At 36.4% G+C, this 21,999-nt stretch overlaps 3 protein-coding genes across 7 annotated transcripts; 1 reads left to right on the forward strand and 2 right to left on the reverse strand.

Annotated features, from left to right (window-relative positions):
• Positions 1 to 16: 16 nt before the first annotated feature.
• On the forward strand, positions 17 to 7,833 carry LOC114879200 (ATP-binding cassette sub-family C member 4-like). Of its 2 annotated transcripts, XM_029193903.2 has the most exons (17): positions 17 to 310; positions 464 to 574; positions 652 to 764; positions 897 to 1,012; positions 1,303 to 1,434; positions 1,518 to 1,709; positions 1,790 to 2,098; positions 2,187 to 2,750; positions 2,826 to 3,131; positions 3,225 to 3,410; positions 3,475 to 3,979; positions 4,068 to 4,298; positions 4,385 to 4,621; positions 4,705 to 4,967; positions 5,045 to 5,484; positions 5,558 to 5,687; positions 5,862 to 7,833. In XM_029193903.2, exons 1-17 carry the CDS (start codon positions 237 to 239, stop codon positions 6,069 to 6,071), a joined length of 4,119 nt encoding a protein of 1,372 aa, XP_029049736.2. In that variant the 5' UTR covers positions 17 to 236; the 3' UTR covers positions 6,072 to 7,833. The 2 variants fall into 2 exon arrangements, with proteins under 2 accessions (XP_029049736.2, XP_029049735.2); XM_029193902.2 differs by having other exon boundaries at positions 652 to 1,012.
• On the reverse strand, positions 6,283 to 14,613 carry LOC114879202. 4 transcript variants are annotated; one of them, XR_006829902.1, is made up of 7 exons: positions 13,871 to 14,613; positions 13,693 to 13,800; positions 11,594 to 13,162; positions 10,975 to 11,530; positions 10,183 to 10,897; positions 9,891 to 10,114; positions 6,283 to 6,995 (listed from the first exon to the last, which is right to left on the reverse strand). XR_006829902.1 is itself a non-coding variant. In XM_046287848.1 (6 exons), the coding sequence occupies exons 2-6, from the start codon at positions 13,699 to 13,701 to the stop codon at positions 10,012 to 10,014; spliced, it is 2,952 nt and encodes a 983-aa protein (XP_046143804.1). In that variant the 5' UTR covers positions 13,702 to 13,800; positions 13,871 to 14,613; the 3' UTR covers positions 6,283 to 10,011. The 4 variants fall into 4 exon arrangements, 1 of the variants encoding a protein (XP_046143804.1); XR_006829900.1 differs by having other exon boundaries at positions 6,283 to 7,808; XR_006829901.1 differs by having other exon boundaries at positions 7,699 to 10,114.
• Positions 14,614 to 14,850: 237 nt separating this feature from the next.
• On the reverse strand, positions 14,851 to 21,860 carry LOC114879206 (splicing factor 3B subunit 3). The gene is made up of 13 exons (XM_029193923.2): positions 21,747 to 21,860; positions 20,947 to 21,438; positions 20,580 to 20,752; positions 20,007 to 20,503; positions 19,712 to 19,877; positions 19,304 to 19,472; positions 18,507 to 18,658; positions 18,118 to 18,273; positions 17,557 to 17,848; positions 16,791 to 17,457; positions 16,598 to 16,714; positions 15,987 to 16,365; positions 14,851 to 15,899 (listed from the first exon to the last, which is right to left on the reverse strand). The coding sequence occupies exons 2-13, from the start codon at positions 21,341 to 21,343 to the stop codon at positions 15,411 to 15,413; spliced, it is 3,654 nt and encodes a 1,217-aa protein (XP_029049756.1). The 5' UTR covers positions 21,344 to 21,438; positions 21,747 to 21,860; the 3' UTR covers positions 14,851 to 15,410.
• Positions 21,861 to 21,999: the final 139 nt, after the last annotated feature.

Genomic DNA, 21,999 nt, shown 5'->3' on the forward strand with positions numbered 1-21,999 from the left:
AACTTTCATACTTGTAGGAAATAATTTTCGTATTTTTCATAGATAATAAAAATACGGTTTACGAGCGACACTCGAATTACAAGTGAAACTGAAAATGATGTTTATGTAGAAAAGGAATTGAAATCATGATCGTATAATCTTTCAAGGTGAAATTTACTATGCATTATGTTATCAGTCGACATAAATATTGTAAGAAATATTGTTGAAACGTTAGTAAGGCCAGACTTTTTAACAGAATGGATCCAAAATTAGTGCACACCAAGGAAAATCCGAAAGAAAATGCGAATCTAGTAAACAAATTGTTTTTCTGGTATGTTTTTTATCACTTTATATGTTATTTGTTATTTGTTATTTGTTATTTGTTATTGTTACTACTATAATACTTGGAATTAGAATTAGAGAAAAAAGAAGAATCTTTTTTTTCCTACGCTTATGATAGAATATATGATAGAATATATGATAGGTGGACGAAAGAATTATTTTGGAAAGGATTTCACAAACAGTTGACGTTATCGGATCTCTATCGTCCATTAAGAGTAGATGAATCTGAAAGACTTGGCAATCGTCTTGAAGGGTAAGTCGTTATTTTTTTTATTGTATAGTTGGAAAGTTATTAGAATTTACAATAAATTGAAATCCGGTTGCTTGTAGGTACTGGAAAGAAGAAGTGAAGAAACTGAAGAAACAGAATAATAAGAAGAAAAATGAACCTCGCTTGGAAAAAGCTCTGTTTCGTGCCTTTTGGTCGGAGCACCTTTACATGGGTCTGTTAATGTTTTTTCAGTACGGGGTCCTCACTGTATTGCATCCACTTCTTCAGTCTTTGATCATTAGTTACTTCAAAGTTGAGAACGAGATAAAAAAGACCACCGAATCAGACGCTTTAATTTATGCAGGTTGCTTGGTAGTGTGTATAACAGTAATCGTCTTCGTCCAGCATCATAGCGACATGATGGCATTACAAATAGGCATGAAACTTCGCGTCGCATGCTCCTCGTTGATTTACAGAAAAGTATGTATCGCATTTATCATTTACCGCATTGGAAATTTAGTTAACAATGTCTTTTAACATGTTCGGTGATTAACATTCTTAGAAACGATGTCCTTGGAATTTAACAGATAACATATTCAATGAACGCATATTATAATTTATAATTTATAATTTATAATTTATAGTATATTGTATATCTACATTTGACTTTGTAATGTAAAATTTCAAACTGTTTCCAGACGATTTATTTTTACAAAAATATCATTCTTCCGCAAGTTTGAAATATTGTATAATTTTTATTCGTATTGCAGGTATTAAGACTCAGTAAAGGATCCTTGATTCAGACTACCCCGGGTCAAATTGTGAATTTTCTTAGTAACGATGTTAGCCGTTTCGATGAACTCAGTTTTTATTTAAATTTTATTTGGATCACGCCACTTCAAGTACCTTTAATCTTTAATCTTTAATCTTTAATCGTTTAAATGGTTATATGGTTATTATTATATGGATATCTTTAATCTTACAGATCATTATTATCGCCGCAATAATATGGCAAAAGATTGGAATCTTGACTGTTGTCACAATCAGCTCTTTAATGTTAATAATACTTCCAATTCATTCTATCTTCATCAAGCTTTCAGGCAAGATGCGACAAATGATAGCTCTTCTGACAGATAAGAGGATACAATTGATGAATGAACTAATAACTGGTATACAGGTAAACAGAAAGAATCGGTTGAATCGAACTTGGAATATTCAATGTACATATACATACATATAGATACATATGCTCATCAGGTGGTGAAGATGTACGCCTGGGAGGAACCATTTGCGAAGACCGTGGCAAATATAAGAGCTGCCGAGATTAAGAAAATCAAGTTTACCTCATACGTTCGAGCTATGTATTATGGCTTCTCGCTGTTCACCACTCGTACCGTACTTTTTTTTACTCTTCTATCGTTTATCTTGACGGGAAACGATTTAAGCGCGGAGATAACGTACATGTTGTCTACCTATTTTGAGATTTTTCAGCTCTCAGCTGCGCATTTCTTTCCAAATGCACTTATACTGGCAACCGAAACTATGATATCCATCAAAAGATTAGAGGTTTCTTTCTATTTCTCAAGCTATCTTAGCTACCATAGCTACCTACAATAAAACAATAGGAAATTAAAATCATTGCAACTTATTTCAGAAATTTCTACTATTAGAGGAGCAATCAAACGAGAAAAGTTCATCGTTTCTCGATACTGAACAGAACAGCTTGTTAAAGTTTAAACAAGTAAAATTAAGAAAAGAGAAAGAGAAAGAGAAAGAGAAAGAGAAAGAGAAAGTGGAATTTATCAGAATGATCGACGCAAACCGTAACAAAGTGGCAAGTTCAAACGAAAGCAAAGAACACGCAGCTGTCTCCATAGTGTTGGAACGTGTTTCAGCAAATTGGATTGCAAAACAATTGCCACCGTCTATATGCAACGTTTCGATCAAGATTCAGAGTGGGCAATTGTGCGCGCTGGTAGGTCCAGTGGGTTCAGGTAAATCGTCTCTTCTTTATTTACTTTTGAACGAACTTACTGTCGGAGCTGGAAGTTTGAAAATGCACTGTAAACCGAAATTCGAAGAGAATAACCAAGATTACATCGTCGACACTTCAAATTTAAGAATCTCTTACGCTAGTCAAGAACCATGGCTATTTTCTGGAACTATCAGGGAAAATATCCTCTTTGGGCAACCTTATGACAAAGCTAGATACATTGCTGTAAGTTTTATTTTCTCTTTCACTTTTCTCAGATTTTCAATCGAATTCTAGGACGCTGCTATCTATGTATTCCAGGTGACAAAGGCTTGCGCTTTGACCAGGGACTTTAAACAGTTTCCTCGGGGTGACACGAGTAACGTTGGCGAAGGAGGTAGCTCGTTATCCGGTGGACAAAGGGCACGAGTGAATCTGGCACGTGCCGTTTATAAACGAGCCGATCTTTACTTATTCGATGATCCTTTAAGCGCAGTGGATGCACGCGTAGCGAAACATCTTTTTCATAAATGCATCGAAAAGTACCTTGACGGTAAAACGAGGATTTTGGTTACTCATCAACTGCAATTTGTCAAACAGGCTGATATTATCGTGGTATTAGATAAAGTAGGTAGAAACTTGCTACGTAACTAGAAATCTACATAACTGTAGAAAAAATACATAACATTTCCATTTCCATTTCCATTTCCATTTCCAAAGGGTTCCGTAAAAATGCAAGGGTCATACGAGGAATTGTCAAAATCAAACCAAGACTTTAACGAGTTGATGAATCGTATCACATTGGAAACGAAGAAACAACAAATTGAAAATTCGGATGCTGCGGTGAAAGGACCGAGTAATAAAATAACTTGCAGAGTTTCTGTAACGTCGAATGCCAGCAGCGTGGTAATTAGTAATTTCTTTTTCTATTATCTAAACCAACCCCATTTATATTCAAGTCACTTTACAGGTTTCCTATGACTACGAAGATGAACGATTCGAAGCAAAAGGAGAATCAGAGGCAATAGCAAGCGGTTACGTTGCCAATAAAGTCTACAAAGAATACTTTCATCACGGTGGCTCTTATTATACGTTGTTCGGGTTGCTTTTCATTATCATCGTGTCCGAAACAGCTACCGGTGGCAACGATTACTGGGTCTCTTATTGGACAAACCTGGAAACTGTGAGAAGACTGGTGACGAACAAAACAGATTCAGTGAACAACCTTGGATACGATTATATGTTTAACAATACATTCTTATCTAGTATGTTCACCTTGGATGACAATGGACTCTTACCCACCGACGGTGCTATCTATCTATATATATTTTGCATCATTTCTTGCATCGTAACCGTATTAGTACGAAATCTGTTCTTTATGAAAATCTGCACCGATGCTGGCAAGAATCTCCACAACTCTATGTTTTCCAATGTACTCGGAGCAATGATGTCCTTTTTCCATAACAATACATCTGGTATGTATGTACACACACACACACATCTTATATGTATAGTTACTATGAATATTCTTACAAGTATAATTAATATCTACATACATAATAGGTAGAATCTTGAATAGATTTTCAAAGGACGTGGGCGCGATGGATGAGTTACTACCAAAGACCATGTTGGAGACCCTTCAAATATTAATCGTGATATTCGGTGTCCTCTTGATGATACTTGTAGTCAATTATTGGATGATCATTCCATTGGTTATATTATTTCTCCTATTTTATCATTTGAGATTGCTGTACCTGAAAACTGCACAGAATGTGAAACGTCTCGAAGCTGTAGGCAAGTGCATATAATATGCTGTCTAGAATGAATTAAGTAAGAAACAGGACTCTTCACCCTTCATATTGTATTTTTTGAAATTTCAGCAAAGAGTCCAATGTTCTCTCACGTAAACGCTACGCTAACCGGTTTAACGACCATCAGAACCAGTGGATCAGACATCGTAGATCTTTTGCGAAAGCAGTTTGATGATTTACAAGATGTACACACAGGTGTATGGTACATGACGCTCGCAGTTTCTGCAGTTTTTGGTCTGTTACTCGACTTGGCCGCCTGTTTTTTCATTGGATGCGTCTGCTTTTCCTTCATCCTGTTAAACACAGGTACTTTACTTACTTTAATTACTTTACTGCCTAAAGAAAAATGTTTGTTGGAAAAAAAAAATTGAAACGTTAAAACATTTTAGGTGATACTTTGGGAGGCGACGTTGGTCTAGCGATATCGCAGTCTATGATTTTGATTGGCCTGTTGCAGTATGGCGTGAAACAAAGTAGCAATATGATCTTACAAATTACCGCGGTGGAAAGAATTTTACAGTACACTGATTTACCGAAAGAACCTTCTTGGAAGAGCGATGATCCTCCGCCAGCTGACTGGCCAAACCATGGAAAAGTGGTTTTAAGGAATATCACCTTGAAATACGACAAAAATTCAACTCCTGTTTTGAAGGTTTCAATATATTTACATATGTACATGTATATGTACATAGGTTTGAATTTCTTCTAATTTCTCTTCTCTCTATTCAGAATCTGAATGTAACCATAGAGGCTGGATGGAAAGTAGGCGTGGTGGGGCGAACAGGCGCAGGAAAATCTTCTCTAATATCGGCGTTGTTCCGTTTGTTCGACGAAGGCTTGGAAGGAGAGATCAAGATCGACGAAAGAGACACCAAGACGCTGGGTCTGCACGAACTACGTTCGCGGCTATCTATCATCCCTCAGCAACCCTTTTTATTCTCTGACAGCTTGCGTTACAATTTGGACCCGTTTCATTCGTACGATGACACCTTACTGTGGGAGAGCCTTCGACAGGTTGAGTTGAACGATCATCTTTTGGATCAGAAGGTAACGCAGAGTGGAAGCAATTTGAGCACCGGTCAGAGGCAATTGATTTGCTTAGCTAGGGCGATTCTGAGGAATAATCGGATCCTGGTATTGGACGAAGCTACTGCCAATATCGACTCTCGGTAAGAATTGTTCTTAGAATTTTTACTACGTTGCAACGTAACGGAAATTCTATCTATCTCATCGTTCTTTCAGCACGGACGCTCTCATTCAAAACACCATACGCACGAGGTTCGCAAATTGCACAGTGATCACGGTTGCCCATCGTTTACTTACAATCATCGACAGCGACAGGATCATAGTGATGGATGATGGTCGTATAGCGGTATGATTATTTTTCAACTCCATTTATCTAGCATCACTTGAGATTGACATAGTAGTGGTGGAGTCGGTCCGAATAGCGAGCACAAACCTATTTAAAAAAGTTACGAGTACAATATAGGTATACATGTTTAGTTTAATTTAAGTGTAAAATGTACCGTTTCTGATAAAAAAACAGGAATTTGGCTGCGCTCACGAGTTGCTGCGCGACAAACCTACAGGAATCTTCTCGCAGATGGTGAACAATACAAATGCGACGATGGCACAAACTCTTCGGTCTGAAGCGGAAAAGGTTTATTTGAAAATCACCGGGCAGTCGTCCCGTCGAACCTCCGGTGAAACAGATACAACAGATACGTCAGATACTATTATGCAAAGCGAACTTTAAAAAATTATCGAAAACAGTTTGAAAGATTTAGAATTTAGAAAGACAAGGATCAAAATAATGGATTTTTATTCTTCGGAATATGTATACATATATATCCTTAAGAAGAAAGAGATATACATATTACGTTTCTTCTTCTTCGAAAAAAAATGAAAAATTGCAAATTACCGAGAACATGGAATGTTTGCAAAAAAATAAATGAATAAAGCGGACATGTTATCGTATCGTATCATTTATTATAATATTCCATTTTTCGAAGCACTCATTTTAAGTAAATTTTAACAAGTACCTACTTATGTAAGTAGCAAGTAGGTAGTAAACGGAAACACGTTTGTGGAAGATGTTTGATAATTATTTTTTCTAATGTTTGCTTTGGCAACTATCTCTACAATGTTTAAAATGTATCGAAATAATCGATCAACTTTCTCGTTCATTATTTCTAAACAAGAGGAGTGACTTTGTGTCACAAACTCACTCCTCTTAAATCGTAAAAGGCAATCAAATCTGCACTCTATTTTAACTCTCCATAGCGCAGATCAATGTTCGTTCCTTTATACCATACACTACACACTTGTATAAATACATCATTATCTTGGGTCTTTGAAACTTAAAATAATACTCGCACTATTATATTATAAAGTAATGCAAACACCTGGTGGTATATCCTATTGAAAACCTAATGCTTTTTATGTTAAATGAGAAATAAGAAAAGAAAGAGTTTCAATGTCTGTTGGGTTCATCAGTTCTTCTAGTACATAGAAGAGGAGCAGCGCCGTCGCCTAAGGAGGAAGACCAGCCACCCTTTCCCCCGCAACAACAGCGGTGGTCCCGTCCCGTTGATCTCCTCCGGGACGTGTTCATCAGAGCTCTTCCACCGCAGAGGATCTAGGACCACCCTGATATGGTGTGGTGTCCATGAGGATTTCCCTTACGTAAAAAAAGAAAGGTTTACCAATGCATTATTCAGCTACGAGTCGACATCCTTGCAGGGGATTGTAACTGAGGTAATTCTGAGTAATCACTTGAATCAAAAACTAAGCTTTAACGAGCATTTTGTTAAAGGAAAAAGTTGTTGAACCACTTTCTCAAAGGATGCCCATCCGTAGCCCAACACCCTGGTACATGTAGGTACATACAATACAATACAATACAATACAATTTCAATTCTTTTCTTGCGTCGCTAATAATAAATCCTAAGAGAAGTATAGTTTGCTCTCCAAAAAATGTACCTCTTTCTCGATACTCTACAATATGATGTACTTGTGTATATCGTGTAAGTACATACATATCTCGATTAGAATGGTTTAGTTAGTATAAATCTTCCTCCGCAAAGATTCTTTGAATATTCGTCGCTAGTTATAGTTGAGCTACATAATATTATACATATATGGTCTGGATTAAAAATATTCTGAACGTGACAATCGAAAGTAGGTAACACACAGCCTAAAAGAAACGTGAATCTGCCACGTTATTTACAATACAATACAGATAGATTAGAACGAAATAGATTACATACATACAATAGAAAGTTCCTACGCGTTTAGTAATTGATTAGAATTGAAAATATTGAAAACATATCATGAATCATCAGATGAAAAAATGTGATACATGAAAATGTACTCTTTCATACCGAATCTATCTCGCAACAATGCTCTTCACTTTGCTTTTCCTCTTTGCTTTTCTATACCCAGTCAGTCACACTCGTGGCATAACTTTTTACTAGAAGCGTTCCAGGCCAAACTAAAATACACAGTAGTTTAAACATTAATTTTCCAATTATTCCACTTATAATACCTATAATGTACATATATAGGTTTTTTTCGCTTTGTTCTTTATTTTTCTTTTTATAGAATTACTACATGCATCTTGAGATTTATACTTTCATTCCTTATAATGGTGTTTACAAGAAGAATTTCTCAGATTTGAATAAGTTTTTACACGCTAATACTCATTCGAATCTAAGAAGGGTACCTGACAATTTCTGCTTATTAAATATAATATTCTATCCTGTTACTCAAGATTCATGTATCGATAGATGTATAATAGTTTAATTAAAAACTAGATTTGATTTATTCACCTTGAATATGATCGTTTAAATATGTCATCTACTTATAAATAATCTAATAGGCAAACGTATTCGTCTTTTAATTTTTCTTCTTTTTTTTTTCCATTTTTTCTTTTTTTCTTTGAACATTACAATACCTTGTTGTTCGTGTAACAACAGTTATATTTCAATAACAACACTTTAACATTATCAATGTGCTTACATGATCATAAATTATTACGTTCTGTATCGTCCAACACACTTTGCGTCACAACTAATTTTCTTACTTCTATGCTTTGTTAGTGCAACTATTACGCTATTATACTACTAAATATTGTATAACAGCGATTTTTTCTTTTTTCTTTTTTTTTTTTATTTCTTTTACTTTTTAGAATATTTTAAGAAGTATTCTCCCTAACTTTTCTCTACTTTTATACTTTAGTTCCGTTTATTGATTTCGTTTAATTTTCTCTACTATTTAAGATCAAAAAGAAATGAATTTTTTACAAGTACATATTAATGGAAAAAAATAAGTAAGAAATATGATTAAACACAATTATGAATTAAACAGAGAAATTGTACAAGAAAAATGAGGACGACACTGTTATATGTATAATATTGTACCCTTAAAGAAGAATTGTAAAAAGCTATCAATTCTGCATTTCACCACCAATTGTCAAATTTGTACAGTAGCAAAATTCAAAATTGGTCGTTTTCTACCGTTACCCTTTTAGCTAAGTCCTGTTTTTATTCCCTTCATTTTTCTTATAATTTCTTGTGCGCTGGAACTTGACCTACAATTGTTCCCTTACGAGTACAGTACTTTTTGCAGTTTTTATATTTAGAAGAAAAAAAATATATATATGTATATAACACATATTATCAACATCAATGTTTAGATTCTTTTGTGGTTTTTTTTTTTTTTTTTTTTTTTGTTGTTTTTTCTTTCAACGAATTCGATGAACAAGTTACAAGTTGGATAACTCGTCATATTTTTATATTTTCGTATGTTTCAATGAAACTCGTTTAAAATACATTGCAATGAAATATTTGAGCAAAAGTCATAAAAATAAACTGAAAAATTGACGTAAAAAACTATCGGTACTAAATATAATATGAAAAAATGAATCTTTGGCATCATCGATAAAATTATGGCAACTACATATGTATTTATGTATATACGATTATGTACTTGATAGTATTTTTAAATTCTCTGAAGAAACGAATGAAATATGAAAAAGTTATTCTTGTGCATAGAGAATAATTATGTTTTATATTTCTATATCATACTCTTTCTGTTGCTACTAAAAATGTCGTACTCGTTAATTGAACTTAAGGTATCTTTTGGCAGTTACAATATCTTTTGAGCAACCTGTATAGTATTTTAAGTATTACATATAAGAATTTGAAACGATATATTATATTACTTGCATTTACGATCTCTTTGGTTTTCTGGATCATGAAACGTTACGTCAGTGTGTAATTATAATTATATTAACTGAATCACATTACGTTTACGAGTTTGAAAATGGCTAGCTGTTGATCCTGCAGTATCTCTAATTCTAACAACAAATTCAACAATATGGCTATACTTTGTGTCCCTTTCTATATCGTAAGTATAGTACTTACTTACTTACTTACTTACTTACTTACTTAGTTACTACCTTGGCTAATAAATACCAATAAATAAGTATCGTATAAATGAATAAGAAATGTATAATAGAATAATAGAGAATGATGGTACAATGAACTGAAAAGAGAATAAAAAGAAAAAATACCTTGATGAGAATTATGATAGGTGGTAGCAATAAGTTAATGGACGGTAAAGCAGAGAGAATATTGCTAAACAGTAGTCTCCCGGTCTACGTGGATATACTCCACGAAACCGGGTTGCTGTTGTCAGGATGCCGCTCCGAGTAACGTTTCTTCTGTTGGTGCTCGTCTCGGTCTATTGCTTTTCTTTGTACCCTTGTAATGAAGTCTTTTTGTACGTGCTTTAGACCTGGGGAAATAAAATATTGTAATATCGTGATACTACAGGGTAATGGAAGATTACAGGTATGATTTTACCTGGTGATGAGGATCGCAAAGAAGCACGCGAAAGCGGTGATAATTCCAGCAACAGCTGCCAAAACGAGCCACATTTCCGAAGGAAGTAGCCCAAGCAATTTTGCACCATTACCACAGTTTGCTTCGTCAAATCCAGATGGACAATGAGATCTTCCATCGCACCAAAGACTGGCGGCGATGCAAGCACCCAATTCAGGACATTTATGAGGACAGTCTGCAGCATGAGGTGACGTATCGTTTTCCACTCCTCCTCCTCCTCCTCCTCCTCTCTCGGGTAAACGTAATTGTCTACGTAACGCGGCTCTGCTTTTCGAAATTTCAAGCCAAGAAGCTGCCGCTTGACCAGACTCTCTCGCGACAAAGTCCAAGAGAAGGGCGGGTGGTCTTGGTGGACCTGGCCATTTAGCTTCGTCCGTACCTCCTAGCCATTCTTCGGAGAATACATGAACCGTGAATTCTCTGGCACCTGGTTCAGCAGGGCATACCACTTTTAAAAGTTTCGGTGGCCAGCCGGAATAAAGAAGAATTCTATTGGTAGTCGGGCACTTTGCTTGCTCGTTCATTTCTGATACAGGAGGAGGTTCGAGGGGAAGGAACCAGCCCCAAGTAAGAAGAAACAAGGATCTGTTTTCGCGAGCTTCCACCAACCATGGAAGTCCTTCGCAGTAAATGTCTGGTCTCGATAACGGAGGAGCGACGAATCGTAATTCACCACCTTTGGAAGAAAATATTTTTTCTCTTGAGAGAGAGAGAGAGAACACATAACTATTTATAACGATGATATAGAATTACCTTCGCCGCGTACTCTTTGTTTCCTGGGACACTCGGGTGCTCGAACGAGTTCGAAACTGGCATAGAAAAAGAGCGTTTCAAAGTCTTCGTGTGGAGCTTGGTGATCGACTAGAAAAGTAATTTCTAAAGCTCTGCTCGAAGAGATGTGCGTGAAAGGAAGATGCGAGGTATTATCACAGAAACAAGCTCTGGCAAGCTTCACGTCTCGCCAAGGAGCTTCGTATAAAACTAGACGAGCTTGCCTGTTGTTGTTGTTGTTGTTGTTGTTGTTGCTTTCTTGAACACACCGTGGTCGACCAGTGTGAGGATCTGGTTCGCTCGTACAAACGGTCGATTCGCCTAGACTAACGTTGTGCAACGTTAATCGCACTCGTTCGTCCGCACCAGCTTCGATTCTGTATCTGCAATCTAATCTCGCAGATCCTCCTCTTCCGAAAAGACGAACGTCGCGCGGTGATGTTACTTCTCCGCTTCGAACTTTACGCCAGACTCTGCTACAAAGACCGTCACCCCAAGGTTCGCCAACTTGTATAGTTGAAATAAATTCGTACTGTGCCTGTTAAGAAATAACCTTCTTATAGATATATTATAAACGAGATGAATAAGTAACGATACTTACATTAAAATTGACTGTATGAAGAGCAGTGCCGAAAGTAGCTTCCATGTGTAAAGTCAAAGACGGTGCTACCGTAATGTAACTTTCCTCCGTTGTACACGGTCTTGTACTTCTCGTGATATTCCTTAGAGCTGCATGCGCGCACAACTTTGGCGTATCGTCGCAAAGGGTAGCCATTGCGAGTCCAGTAGTCGGAGTACCGTCCCAAAAAATAAATTTCACTGCACACGGCACATCCGATCGAGAACTAGCATTGTTTTCAACTTGACTCAAGTCCGTCAAGTCCCTCTGAGAATAAGAAGAAAAATATATCCACACTCTGTCCCCTGCGGATCCTTTGATATTCCAGGTACAGGTAGAATTTGGTGGCAGTGCGTGTTGCGGTGCTCTCAATACACCGGTTCTTTTGTTAGTACCATTTACAAAAAAATGACAACCTTGGGGATCTTTCGCGTAGTCCAATCCGTCTGAATCGACGTAAACCACTTGAATCTCGAGTTCGATTCGCAATGCGGAACCACCAAGAGGTATAGCTATCGGAGAACTTTGAAATTCTACTTGCATCGTCGGACCTCTGGCAGTGATTCTCGGTAAAGCTCCTCCGCAATATATCAATAAAATTGGATCTTCGGCTCGAACACCGTCGCGAAAGATAAGCCGATCCTTCTCGGGAGGACAATCTTGCCATACGGTCAAGGTAGCGTTAACCGATGTTATCCCGGACGGACCGGTCGGCGTTGATTTCACAGAAATCATCGCGTGCTTACAAGTCGGTACCTCTTTTTGTCTGATGGTGATCAAACAGCTGGCGTTTCGCGGATACTCTCCTGGATAATTTGGACTTTGCAGTCTGCATTGGTTCAAATGACATTCGTAAAAATTTCGAGAACAATAAGTACCAGGTACCGGTGAACCCCTCTCGATAGGAACCTCGGGTTTACCTAATCTAGCAACAGCTTCGTTGCGGGCTACGAATCTATATCGTAGATGAAATTCGAACGGAACGGAAGCAGGTGCGTGAAATAGTCGTATAGAGGCTGTTACGGTACTGGTCTCGCTATAATAGCTAGCTTTTCCTTCACCGACTCCGCACCAAGAGCCACCGGTGAAATGTCTACCTAATTCGGCTAATTGCAACGATCCTTCCGGGCAGCTGGTGACGAAGCTATCGGTGTTTGGATCTACCCTGCCTACGCTAAACGCGTCCCATAACAGTTGGACCAATTCACCGTATCCTTGACCAGCAGCGGTGAACGTTAAATGACAAAGGAACGGTAAACGTTCCTCGGCAGGTCTCGGAAGATCCAATTTGTACGTACGTCCTTCTCGGCCGTGATACGTACGATTACAGGGTGTACACATAGCTGGCTCGTCACTGTTGTCTCCGCAATCATCTCGTCCGTTGCAATAAGCATCGATCGGTACGCAATGCCCGTCTCGGCAAGTTAACTCGGCCAGACCGCAATCGCCAGCTACCACCACGCGGTCTGTCCACTCGAACAGAAAAAATAATACCAATAATACCAAAACTAGACGGTATTGTTTACAACCACCTCCGGCATCAGCTATCTCCTGGAAAAGAAAAACAAATTCGACCAAACTATAATTATCCTCTATAAATATCTACATATATGTATTTATATAAAGAAGATAAGAAAAAAAGTCGAAACAAGATATGAAAATGCACATCATACCAATGATAATATTGATTACATACCCAGGTTTATTCTGTCTTTTTTACGATAAACATAGTACTCGACACTTTCTTCACAGACCTAAGTATCTATTTTTTAACGGAAACGATAAAAATACTTGAAAGATGTACATACATATGTATGTAATACTTACATTCATTTCTCTAGTATGTAGATACGGTATATTTCAGATAACCACTTGAGATAACCACTTGAAATAACCACCGGGTAAATAATCAAATATTCACTCAAGTGTGTTTCCAGATATACGTACATAATATCAAATCTCTGATCTCTGATCTCTAATTCCTATTTCTTTTTTTTTTTTTTCTTCTATTTCAATTTATATCGCAATTTAGAGCACTATTAAAGTGTACTAAAGTGAAAATACATAAAAAAATGATTTACCATAATCATCTGTCAGTGAATCGAACATCACAATAGCAAGCTTGACAACGTAGCTTCGAATCGATAACACCAAGTAATCACTAGCCTCGTAGCACGATAATTATGTGTCTGAAATAAGTGAAAATTTGAAATTGTAAGTAACAACAGTCGCAGTAACGGTAAATAAAAAGACTCGCACCGTTCGGTATCATCGCTTTCGAACAGCTTTGAAATAATAGAATGCACAAAACTGAAAATATATCAGCCGCGAATTATAACACGGTCTGGATCTGGGTCTGGATCGATTCGTGTCGCGTCACAACAAAAACGTCGAAATTCGTAGAAACGTTAAAAGTACTTGCCGTGAACAAGTTGATGCGCAACTGCATACTAAAGAATAAAGCCCGGAGGGCAGGTTTGCTGCAGCCTGCAGGGCATGCCGGACCAGGGTAAGGGTGATGGAACGAAACAGGGTTGAGCTCAGGGCCTGGCGCCTCAATGCATCGATCGGCATTCGCTCCTTTTCTCCCCGTTTCAACGCCCTAAAACACGCCACTGCACTGACGTAACTAGAAATTCTAATACCTGAATCTCTATCGCAATTTAACTATGTATTCTTATTTTTTTTTAAATCCCCAAACTTTACAAATATTTCAAATGAATGCAGTATATTACGATTGAGGTCATATTATTAAATAATTATCGTATCGGATGCAAAATTAAAATTTATTGTCTACAAATCAATCAATGTATACACACATACATAAATATATGTACATAGAGAGTATCGTTATGCAAGTACAGTACGATGTAACTTACTCGAGTCGATGTAATATTCCGAGACACCAACGTTTTTCATCTTTTTTCATATATCGCTTATTGTTAATACCCTACTTATTAGTTTGAAGGTTAAACGAGGATAATAATGTTACGTTATACCCTCGATACGCTTCGTTACACGGATTAACTTCGCGCCGAAGCGAAGAGTTATAAGTAGACAGTGAATTCTATGTAGGTCGAAAGGGATGAATAAAAGAAAAGAAAAGAAAGAAAACTTTAATTAAAAATTTATATCTTTTCGTTTCTATTTTCGACACTTTTCAGTAAGATTTCATTGAAAAAGATACAAAAACTGTTCACCTTGATTTTCAACTTTAATTGCAAATATAAATAGAAAAATATAAAAAATGATAATTTATTGTTATTCAATACATTCGTTTGAATTAATTTCAATTAAAATTAAAACTTGAATACGTTATATATACGTTTTTACAAAGAATAATTGTCCATCAATATGTTCGATATTGTTTAATGCGCATGCCGTATTTAAAATTTTAAATTAGGTCGACAAGATGTTTTCTATTTTTTTCTGCGCTAAACATAATAAATGTGCCGGTCATTTATTAGATCGATCAATTCCAAAAGTCGATCTCACTTTGGCTTTTCAACGGCTCAAATGTCCCGTTATAAAAATTCGAAACAACACATTTAAAACACCAATTATTGTGTATTTTCTATATATATATATATATCAGTTTGCAGCTTTGTCAAAACTTATGGAATACATAATGGTGAAAACTGACTGCATCATATGAAAAAAAAAAAAAAAAAAAAAAAAATAATGTACTTCCATCGACACCGTTGTAGCGTGTTAAAGGTTTTTACGAATTGATTAAAACGGAATGCAAAAATTTGTTAAATGACTCGATAATAAATAAGCCGTAAAGATAAAAATAAATTTAAAAGGCGTATCGTGTACGAATATCCTCGAGTTTCTTTGACACTTCGGAAGGTGTTCGTTCAAGATCGCCCGCGATACTCTTTTGTTTCGCCGGTTCGATAGAATTAAATTGTTCGCAGAGATCACCGTCTATAACATTCTTTACAGGGTAATAATATGATCTAAACGACAAATGATCCCTTCCGCAAAGTGGTGGATGTTCCGAGCGCATATGCATTTCTAAATGTTGGAAGAAATCATGATCTTCGTGACTAGTAAACGGCACCAGAACGCCAACTGTTCCACTTAACGTTGTATACACCAAACTTTCAGAACCACCCGGAATTAGGGTTGCTTTCTGTAAAGACATAACCGTTTCACCAACGTGGAAACAGGCAACCGTGTCTGCCTTTTGGCTGGCTCCGTTCAGTAAACCTCGGTCCCACAATGCCTTGTTCCCGGTTGGATCTTCATCCACGTCGTCGTTGATACCACTTGCTAACCGTATCTGTTGACAAATTTATTTCATTGTACATGATTACGTCATCTTTTTTTGTTTTTTCCCTCGCAATTGACGAGTATCGGAGTTACTTACAACAGCGATGTTACCAAATTTGTCGGCGGTAGCAACAGTATCGTAATCAAGTACGCATGTTGTTGTGATCCACCTCGGATGCGTGTCATCGGCAAACACTATCAGCTGATTTTCTTGTCGTTTGTATCTAACAGCGTACACTGATTCCTGAACGTCGCTTACATAAATTCGTTGCCCAATCGCATTTATAGACACAATAGCATTAGGAATATGTTTATTTTCACATTTACGTAGTAATTTCTTCTTGCCCATATCATATAAACGTAACATTCTACCAACGCCAACTAATACTCTTCCCTGATACGGACATATAGCCAAAGGTACCTCGTCCAAAGTGGTTTTATGTACCAATTCAAGACTAGTACATTCGGTATTTACTCTGTACAAGGAAGAAAAAAACAATAAAATTCCGTTAATATTTTTTCTTCTTAAAAGAAATAAAAGAAAACGTTTTATATTAATAAATAAATATCAGCACTGCAGGATATTTCACCATCGCATTACTACATTTCAGTGATTGTGTATTTTTGTCATCATTATATATATATATATATATATATATATTTCATTTCATTTCATTTCATTTCTTATGTTCAAATTAAAATACTTACTTGTAAGTATAGAGAAAACCACCGCTGCTAAGTCTAGGATTTAGTTGAAATTCTTTCGCAACACCAACTATGAGAAACAATTGATCACCCTGGTTAAGAAACTTTACAAGACTTAGGCTGTAATATAAATTTATGAAAATTAACATTTCTTTGTATTTAAACCCAAGAAAAATAATAATCTTTCCATTCTTACCATAAAGCAGCTAAATTCTGTTCAAGTCGATGAACTTGAAACGTTTGCCCCGTTGTTGGAGCTATTATTCTAATTAACGATGCCCATAAGCCTGGTCCGGCTCTTGGTGCTCCAAACACAGCTTCGTTAGGTTCTTCCGATAAGAAAGCTTCAGCTAATTCTCTTGCCACTACAGCTTCTTCTGCGCCAGCTGCTTCTTGCATTTCTTCTGCCATTTGCAATCTTCTTTGTTGTTTTGTTTCTTCTGTGTACGCGTTATGTTCTGTTTCAATGATTATCAAGTGTGCAGAATCCGAATGAATCGCAAACTTTCTTGGCGTGTATTCCAGAGGGAAACTAATTTGATTGAACACTGCACCCAATTTCTCGAGGGCAAGAATTCTCAAGGTATTTGTAGAGATGGCAACAATTCCTTCAGGACATTGTTCGGAACTGAAGCCTGACGCAAATTCCAAACTTTCATAGGACAACGGTGTTAAATGAAAACGATTTTGATAATAGTAACTTAACCACGATCTGCTGCTCATTGCAAGCACCGCTTGGTTTCCTTGCATTTTTATCCTAAATAGCTTAACGGGGCGTGAACCTAAATATCGCGTACGCGTGTCGGCGAGATCCCCTGAAATTGGATCTAATACCGTTCTCAACAAAACACCGTTTTGCAGACCTAATAAAATATAACAAAATAAACAATTAATTACAACATTATAGACCTCTTTCATATAGAATACCTATGTGTTATTATTATTATTATTATTAAACTAACCTATATTTAAATAAAGACTGGATTGTTGAGAGGATAATTCCTCGGAATTATTTGCATCTTTCGCACCCATTTCAACGATACATAAACTTTCTGCAGCCGCTGGCAAAGCCTGCATACTTCTAGGTGCTAAGCAATCGGAAGGATCTAACGAGATAATCCTTACGGTGTTATCTTGAAGACCAACAGCCAAAAACCATGACCTTTGTTCTCCAACGGCTACGTTTCCAAGAGCCATACACATCACCTCCGAAGGCATTTTCTTTCGTTCTGTATATTCATTTAACTGTCCCGTCTACACCAAGTATATCAAATAAATCAGATTATTAAACTTGCAGATAATTCATTAAAATGTCCACTTTTCATCTAGTTGAGAACTTTTCGTAACGAGAATATTTTGAATTACGAAAGACGATGAAAGTGATATACTTTACGCATCTTATACGTTTCTGTGCGAATAAACAGCATCACAGAAAGAACAATCGATGCGTCTCGTAATATATTATACTATTCTACTATAAAAAAAAAAAAAAAAAAAAAAAATAGGGGTAATAGTAAACGTACAGGATCCATTTCGAAGTATACTAATTCTCCTCCGGTAAGGGCAATTACAACCTGACGTTGATTCACTGCGCATTTAACTATAGTCTTTTTTCCAGGCGCTTTCCATTCGTTTACACGTTTGTCAGCACGAATATGTCGTATTCCATCGGGATACACCTAAAAAGGATCCATTATATAAATCAAATGGTCTACATAAATAGTATATTTATGGTCGATTTTGTCGAGTTCAATTTACCAGAAAATGCCTAGATAGAATGTCTAAACACTCAACGATGCAAGAACTCTTTATCATCTAGCACTGTTTAAAGCGACCAACTCGTGGTGATACCAGGAGTTGGAGATACCATAGTGCATACAGAAATATTGTCATATCAATTAGATAATCGTACCTGTACTAGCGCATCTTCACCCAACGCCGAACAGCTCAATGTTGGTGTTGTACCAAGAAAGCCAGAATCGGTCACTTCTTCTACAGTTTCTCCGATACTAAGTACAAGAGTAGCATTCACGAACGACACTATGATGTAAGCATCATACTCCTCTGTAATCAAAATTATAAGGCTCACTCTGAATATCTAAGCAAAGTAAATGATCAACAAGTGGATTATTAAAACAATAGATTATCTTCTTTAGAAGTTGATATAGCACAGGATCTTTGATCCTACACACAGAAAGAGGAGGAGATGGCTTTTCGAGCAAATCAATTCTTATCTCCTGGCAATTTTCACCTTTGTCCTTACCTTTCTATCACCGCGTGTTCTGTAGTTCAACCAATAGCATGCTGGTAGCCTGAAAGAGAGAACTGGTGTTTGATAAGAGTGTATCAAGCCACCAGATTCGTTAATATCATTTACAAAATCAACTATCTCCACAATTTTTTTTAATTTTATTCAAAATTATATATATCATTTCTATTTACTTCCTATACATCGAACTCAACATTAAGAGAACAACCTGTCTACTACATTAATTGTCGTAACTGGAGCAAATGGATAAAAATTGTCTACAATAAATACATACATTGTAAATGTATAAATGTATGTGTATACTTAAGAAGAAAGTAAACGAACGATCAATGCAGAAGAAGAAGAAGAAGAAGAAGAAGGTAATTCTGCATTATCAATTCAAACACGTTGTAACATGCAAACAATTACTGTGTAACATATGTTTTCTTTTTCAAACTAACCATCGACTCTTCTTTTAACCGTCCACACAGCGTTTGGATTACCAGGCAGTTCGCTAACAGCCATTTCAGACACCTCTAAACCGTGCCGCAACACCCGCAAAGTAGATCGCGGACCTCTGCCACACGTTATGTACAATTGCGGAGTATCTTCGTTTGCCAAATCAGCTACCTACATATATACGAATGTCAACATATTTCATATATTCTCTCTATTGTACTTGTGCATATGTTATTCTTAGGTTCAACTTCAATTTGCAAAGATAACAAATTGAACGCGACTAAGAATATTTATTTTTTGCACCTTCCACAAAAAAAAGACTCGTGAAACGTCACTTTTTTACTTCGAGGTGCATCCCTTCCTTCTTTTTTAAATTTCATTCGCTATTTATAAGAAATTCTTCAATTTACCTGACACGCCATTATTGGCGACAAACTATCCATTTCATCGACTAATACTAAATTTCTAAGCGGTCTCGGTGCAAAGAAAAACGTGTCACCTTCTTCGAGAGGCATAGCAGAGCTGAACTCTGGCTCGTCGTCATCATCTCCTAAATGAGCAATTTGATAGAGATAACTGAAAGAAATAACAAATATGTAACGTGAAATAATTTTCCATTTCATTTCCTTTCCTTTCTCCTTTCTTTTCTCCTTTCAAAGTAAAAACTCTCATCTACGAATGATAATGTACGAATTGGTTACTTACTGGTTACCAAATTCTGATGCTACAAACAAGAAACCTGTTTTTAAAACACACATACTTGCTGCAACCGGTACAGTGTCAAAATATTTTAATTTAATTTCAGTCACCATATCTTCGTCCGTTTCCAATGTGATCTTGAAAATATCTCCCTGTTCCGTTTGGGCCAAGAAGAAGAACATACTTTTCGTCTTGTGAGTAGCAGAACACACGAATATCATGCCTCTTTCAGGATCATCTAAATCGTTACGTCGTCTAGGAATAGGACAACGGATATCGTGCTGATCTCCTAAATTTTTATATGTCAAATAATTTTCGGAACAAATGAGAACACCGCTTGGCCCATCGTTTCCTCCGGGAACCGATACAAGGAAATTTGCGTGTTCTTCCAGAGGTTCGCTGTACTTTCGTACAACATGATTCAAACCAAGATCAAGTTCATACAAGGTTAAAGTCTGTTGTGTTTTTACTGCTGCATCACCTGTAGGATCGCTGTCCGCTTCCTATCGAAAATCTCAACCAATCATTAACACACTCCAATACAATTCTCTTGTTAGTATCACGTAATAATATTATTACCTCGTAATCAATTTCTAAACAAGCAAACATAGGATTTTCAAAACCCACATCCACTCCCACTGTATGGTAAACTAACGTGTTACTTTTATGAGCTTCTAAAGGTGAAGAAATCGTAAGTCGAGCCTCGGGATCTCTATTTAAAATGTACACTAATTTTTGTTTCTCAATTGCACCTAAAAAATAAAAGTTTAGAAATTTATTATGTATTATACATATATACATATATCTAGATTGAAAGCATTTTAACAATAAAAGATAGCCATCATTAGAAGTAATTGTAATCAGTGCTGTTCAGTTGAAACACGGAACTCCTAAATAATCATCTGGCGCTGTAATACTTTATACCATAATACTTTATATTAAATACCTATCATTACAGCTCTCCCTTTAGGATCTATAGCTAAATATTGTCCAGGTACGATACGTCTACATCCGCTTTTTCCAAAAGTTTCTTGATGAACTTTCTCAAAAATATTTTTTGCAGGAATGTACTCCAGAATTACGATACGCCCGGAATCTGATCCAACGACGATATAATCTTTTGTACCACCGGTCAGTCTAAAGGCCATTAAAGACCTTATAATTCCAAATACTTCTACAGTTAACAAGGTATGAACTTTTCCAGTATTTGGATCCGGTCTCAAAAGTTCTAAAGACTTGCCACGAGAGACTAGTATCTCTTGCATTTTACTGCCAGAGAAATTACCATGTACCGCATGGGTTATACCCGTCGCACGTTGGAGAGTCAAATTATACAGATACATGGTTTTACTCTTCTTTTTAATCAATTAATTAATAAACCGAAAACATTTATTAATATGCATTAGTATATAGAATTTATATCCATCCTGTAACCATCCTGTAACAAATAAAACGAATAAAATTAAATTCATCTATTAAACTTATGTGTATTAGAAAATATTTTCAAATGTTCTATCTACGTAAAAATGAAACTAGCAATATTTTCAAACTTGGGTATAAAAGTTATTTCTTGCTCTGCGTATTGCACGTGTAAAACCCAAGATCTAAGAACAAAAACGTTGAAAAATCTTCGATCTACGAATGTTTGGTAGAGGAAAAAGAGAAAATTTTACAGTAAAATAAATGTAGATCGTGGAAAATAAGATTATTACTAAAAGTATAATAACATAGGAAACGTTATTTCACCTTATAGACAAACGTATACTCGATCTTGACGACGATGCTTACAGATATTTCAACTGCTCTCGACCCATCAACCATTTGCAAATGAACAAATTACTTCTCCAGTCTCCGAGCGGGTTATTTCCACCAAGATATATTAAACTGTAGGTTGGAATCCAGCGTATTTCATAAGAAAATGACTAACAACGCTATCTAAAGTTGGAACTGTAAAACTAAAAGTTTTCTTAATCTTTATAAATGAAGCTTTATTTATTTC

The sequence above is a fragment of the Osmia bicornis genome, chromosome 11 (assembly GCF_907164935.1).
Source record: "Osmia bicornis bicornis chromosome 11, iOsmBic2.1, whole genome shotgun sequence".
NCBI classification, from domain to species: Eukaryota; Metazoa; Arthropoda; class Insecta; order Hymenoptera; family Megachilidae; genus Osmia; species Osmia bicornis.

What these genes read in the sequence shown, in the direction of transcription:
- LOC114879200 (XM_029193902.2), top strand. Translation starts at nt 237, where the DNA reads ATGGATCCAAAATTAGTGCACACCAAGGAAAATCCGAAAGAAAATGCG. An exon ending in CTTGGCAATCGTCTTGAAGG is followed by an intron (nt 575 to 651) that starts GTAAGTCGTTAT and finishes GGTTGCTTGTAG; the next exon opens with GTACTGGAAAGAAGAAGTGA. An exon ending in GAAACGTCTCGAAGCTGTAG is followed by an intron (nt 4,299 to 4,384) that starts GCAAGTGCATAT and finishes TTGAAATTTCAG; the next exon opens with CAAAGAGTCCAATGTTCTCT.
- LOC114879202 (XM_046287848.1), bottom strand. An exon ending in TTCATACAGTCAATTTTAAT is followed by an intron (nt 11,531 to 11,593) that starts GTAAGTATCGTT and finishes ATTTCTTAACAG; the next exon opens with GCACAGTACGAATTTATTTC. An exon ending in TTTGCGATCCTCATCACCAG is followed by an intron (nt 10,115 to 10,182) that starts GTAAAATCATAC and finishes TTATTTCCCCAG; the next exon opens with GTCTAAAGCACGTACAAAAA.
- LOC114879206 (XM_029193923.2), bottom strand. Translation starts at nt 21,343, where the DNA reads ATGTATCTGTATAATTTGACTCTCCAACGTGCGACGGGTATAACCCAT. An exon ending in CGCCAATAATGGCGTGTCAG is followed by an intron (nt 19,473 to 19,711) that starts GTAAATTGAAGA and finishes GTATATATGTAG; the next exon opens with GTAGCTGATTTGGCAAACGA. An exon ending in AATTTGGTAACATCGCTGTT is followed by an intron (nt 15,900 to 15,986) that starts GTAAGTAACTCC and finishes ATTTGTCAACAG; the next exon opens with ATACGGTTAGCAAGTGGTAT.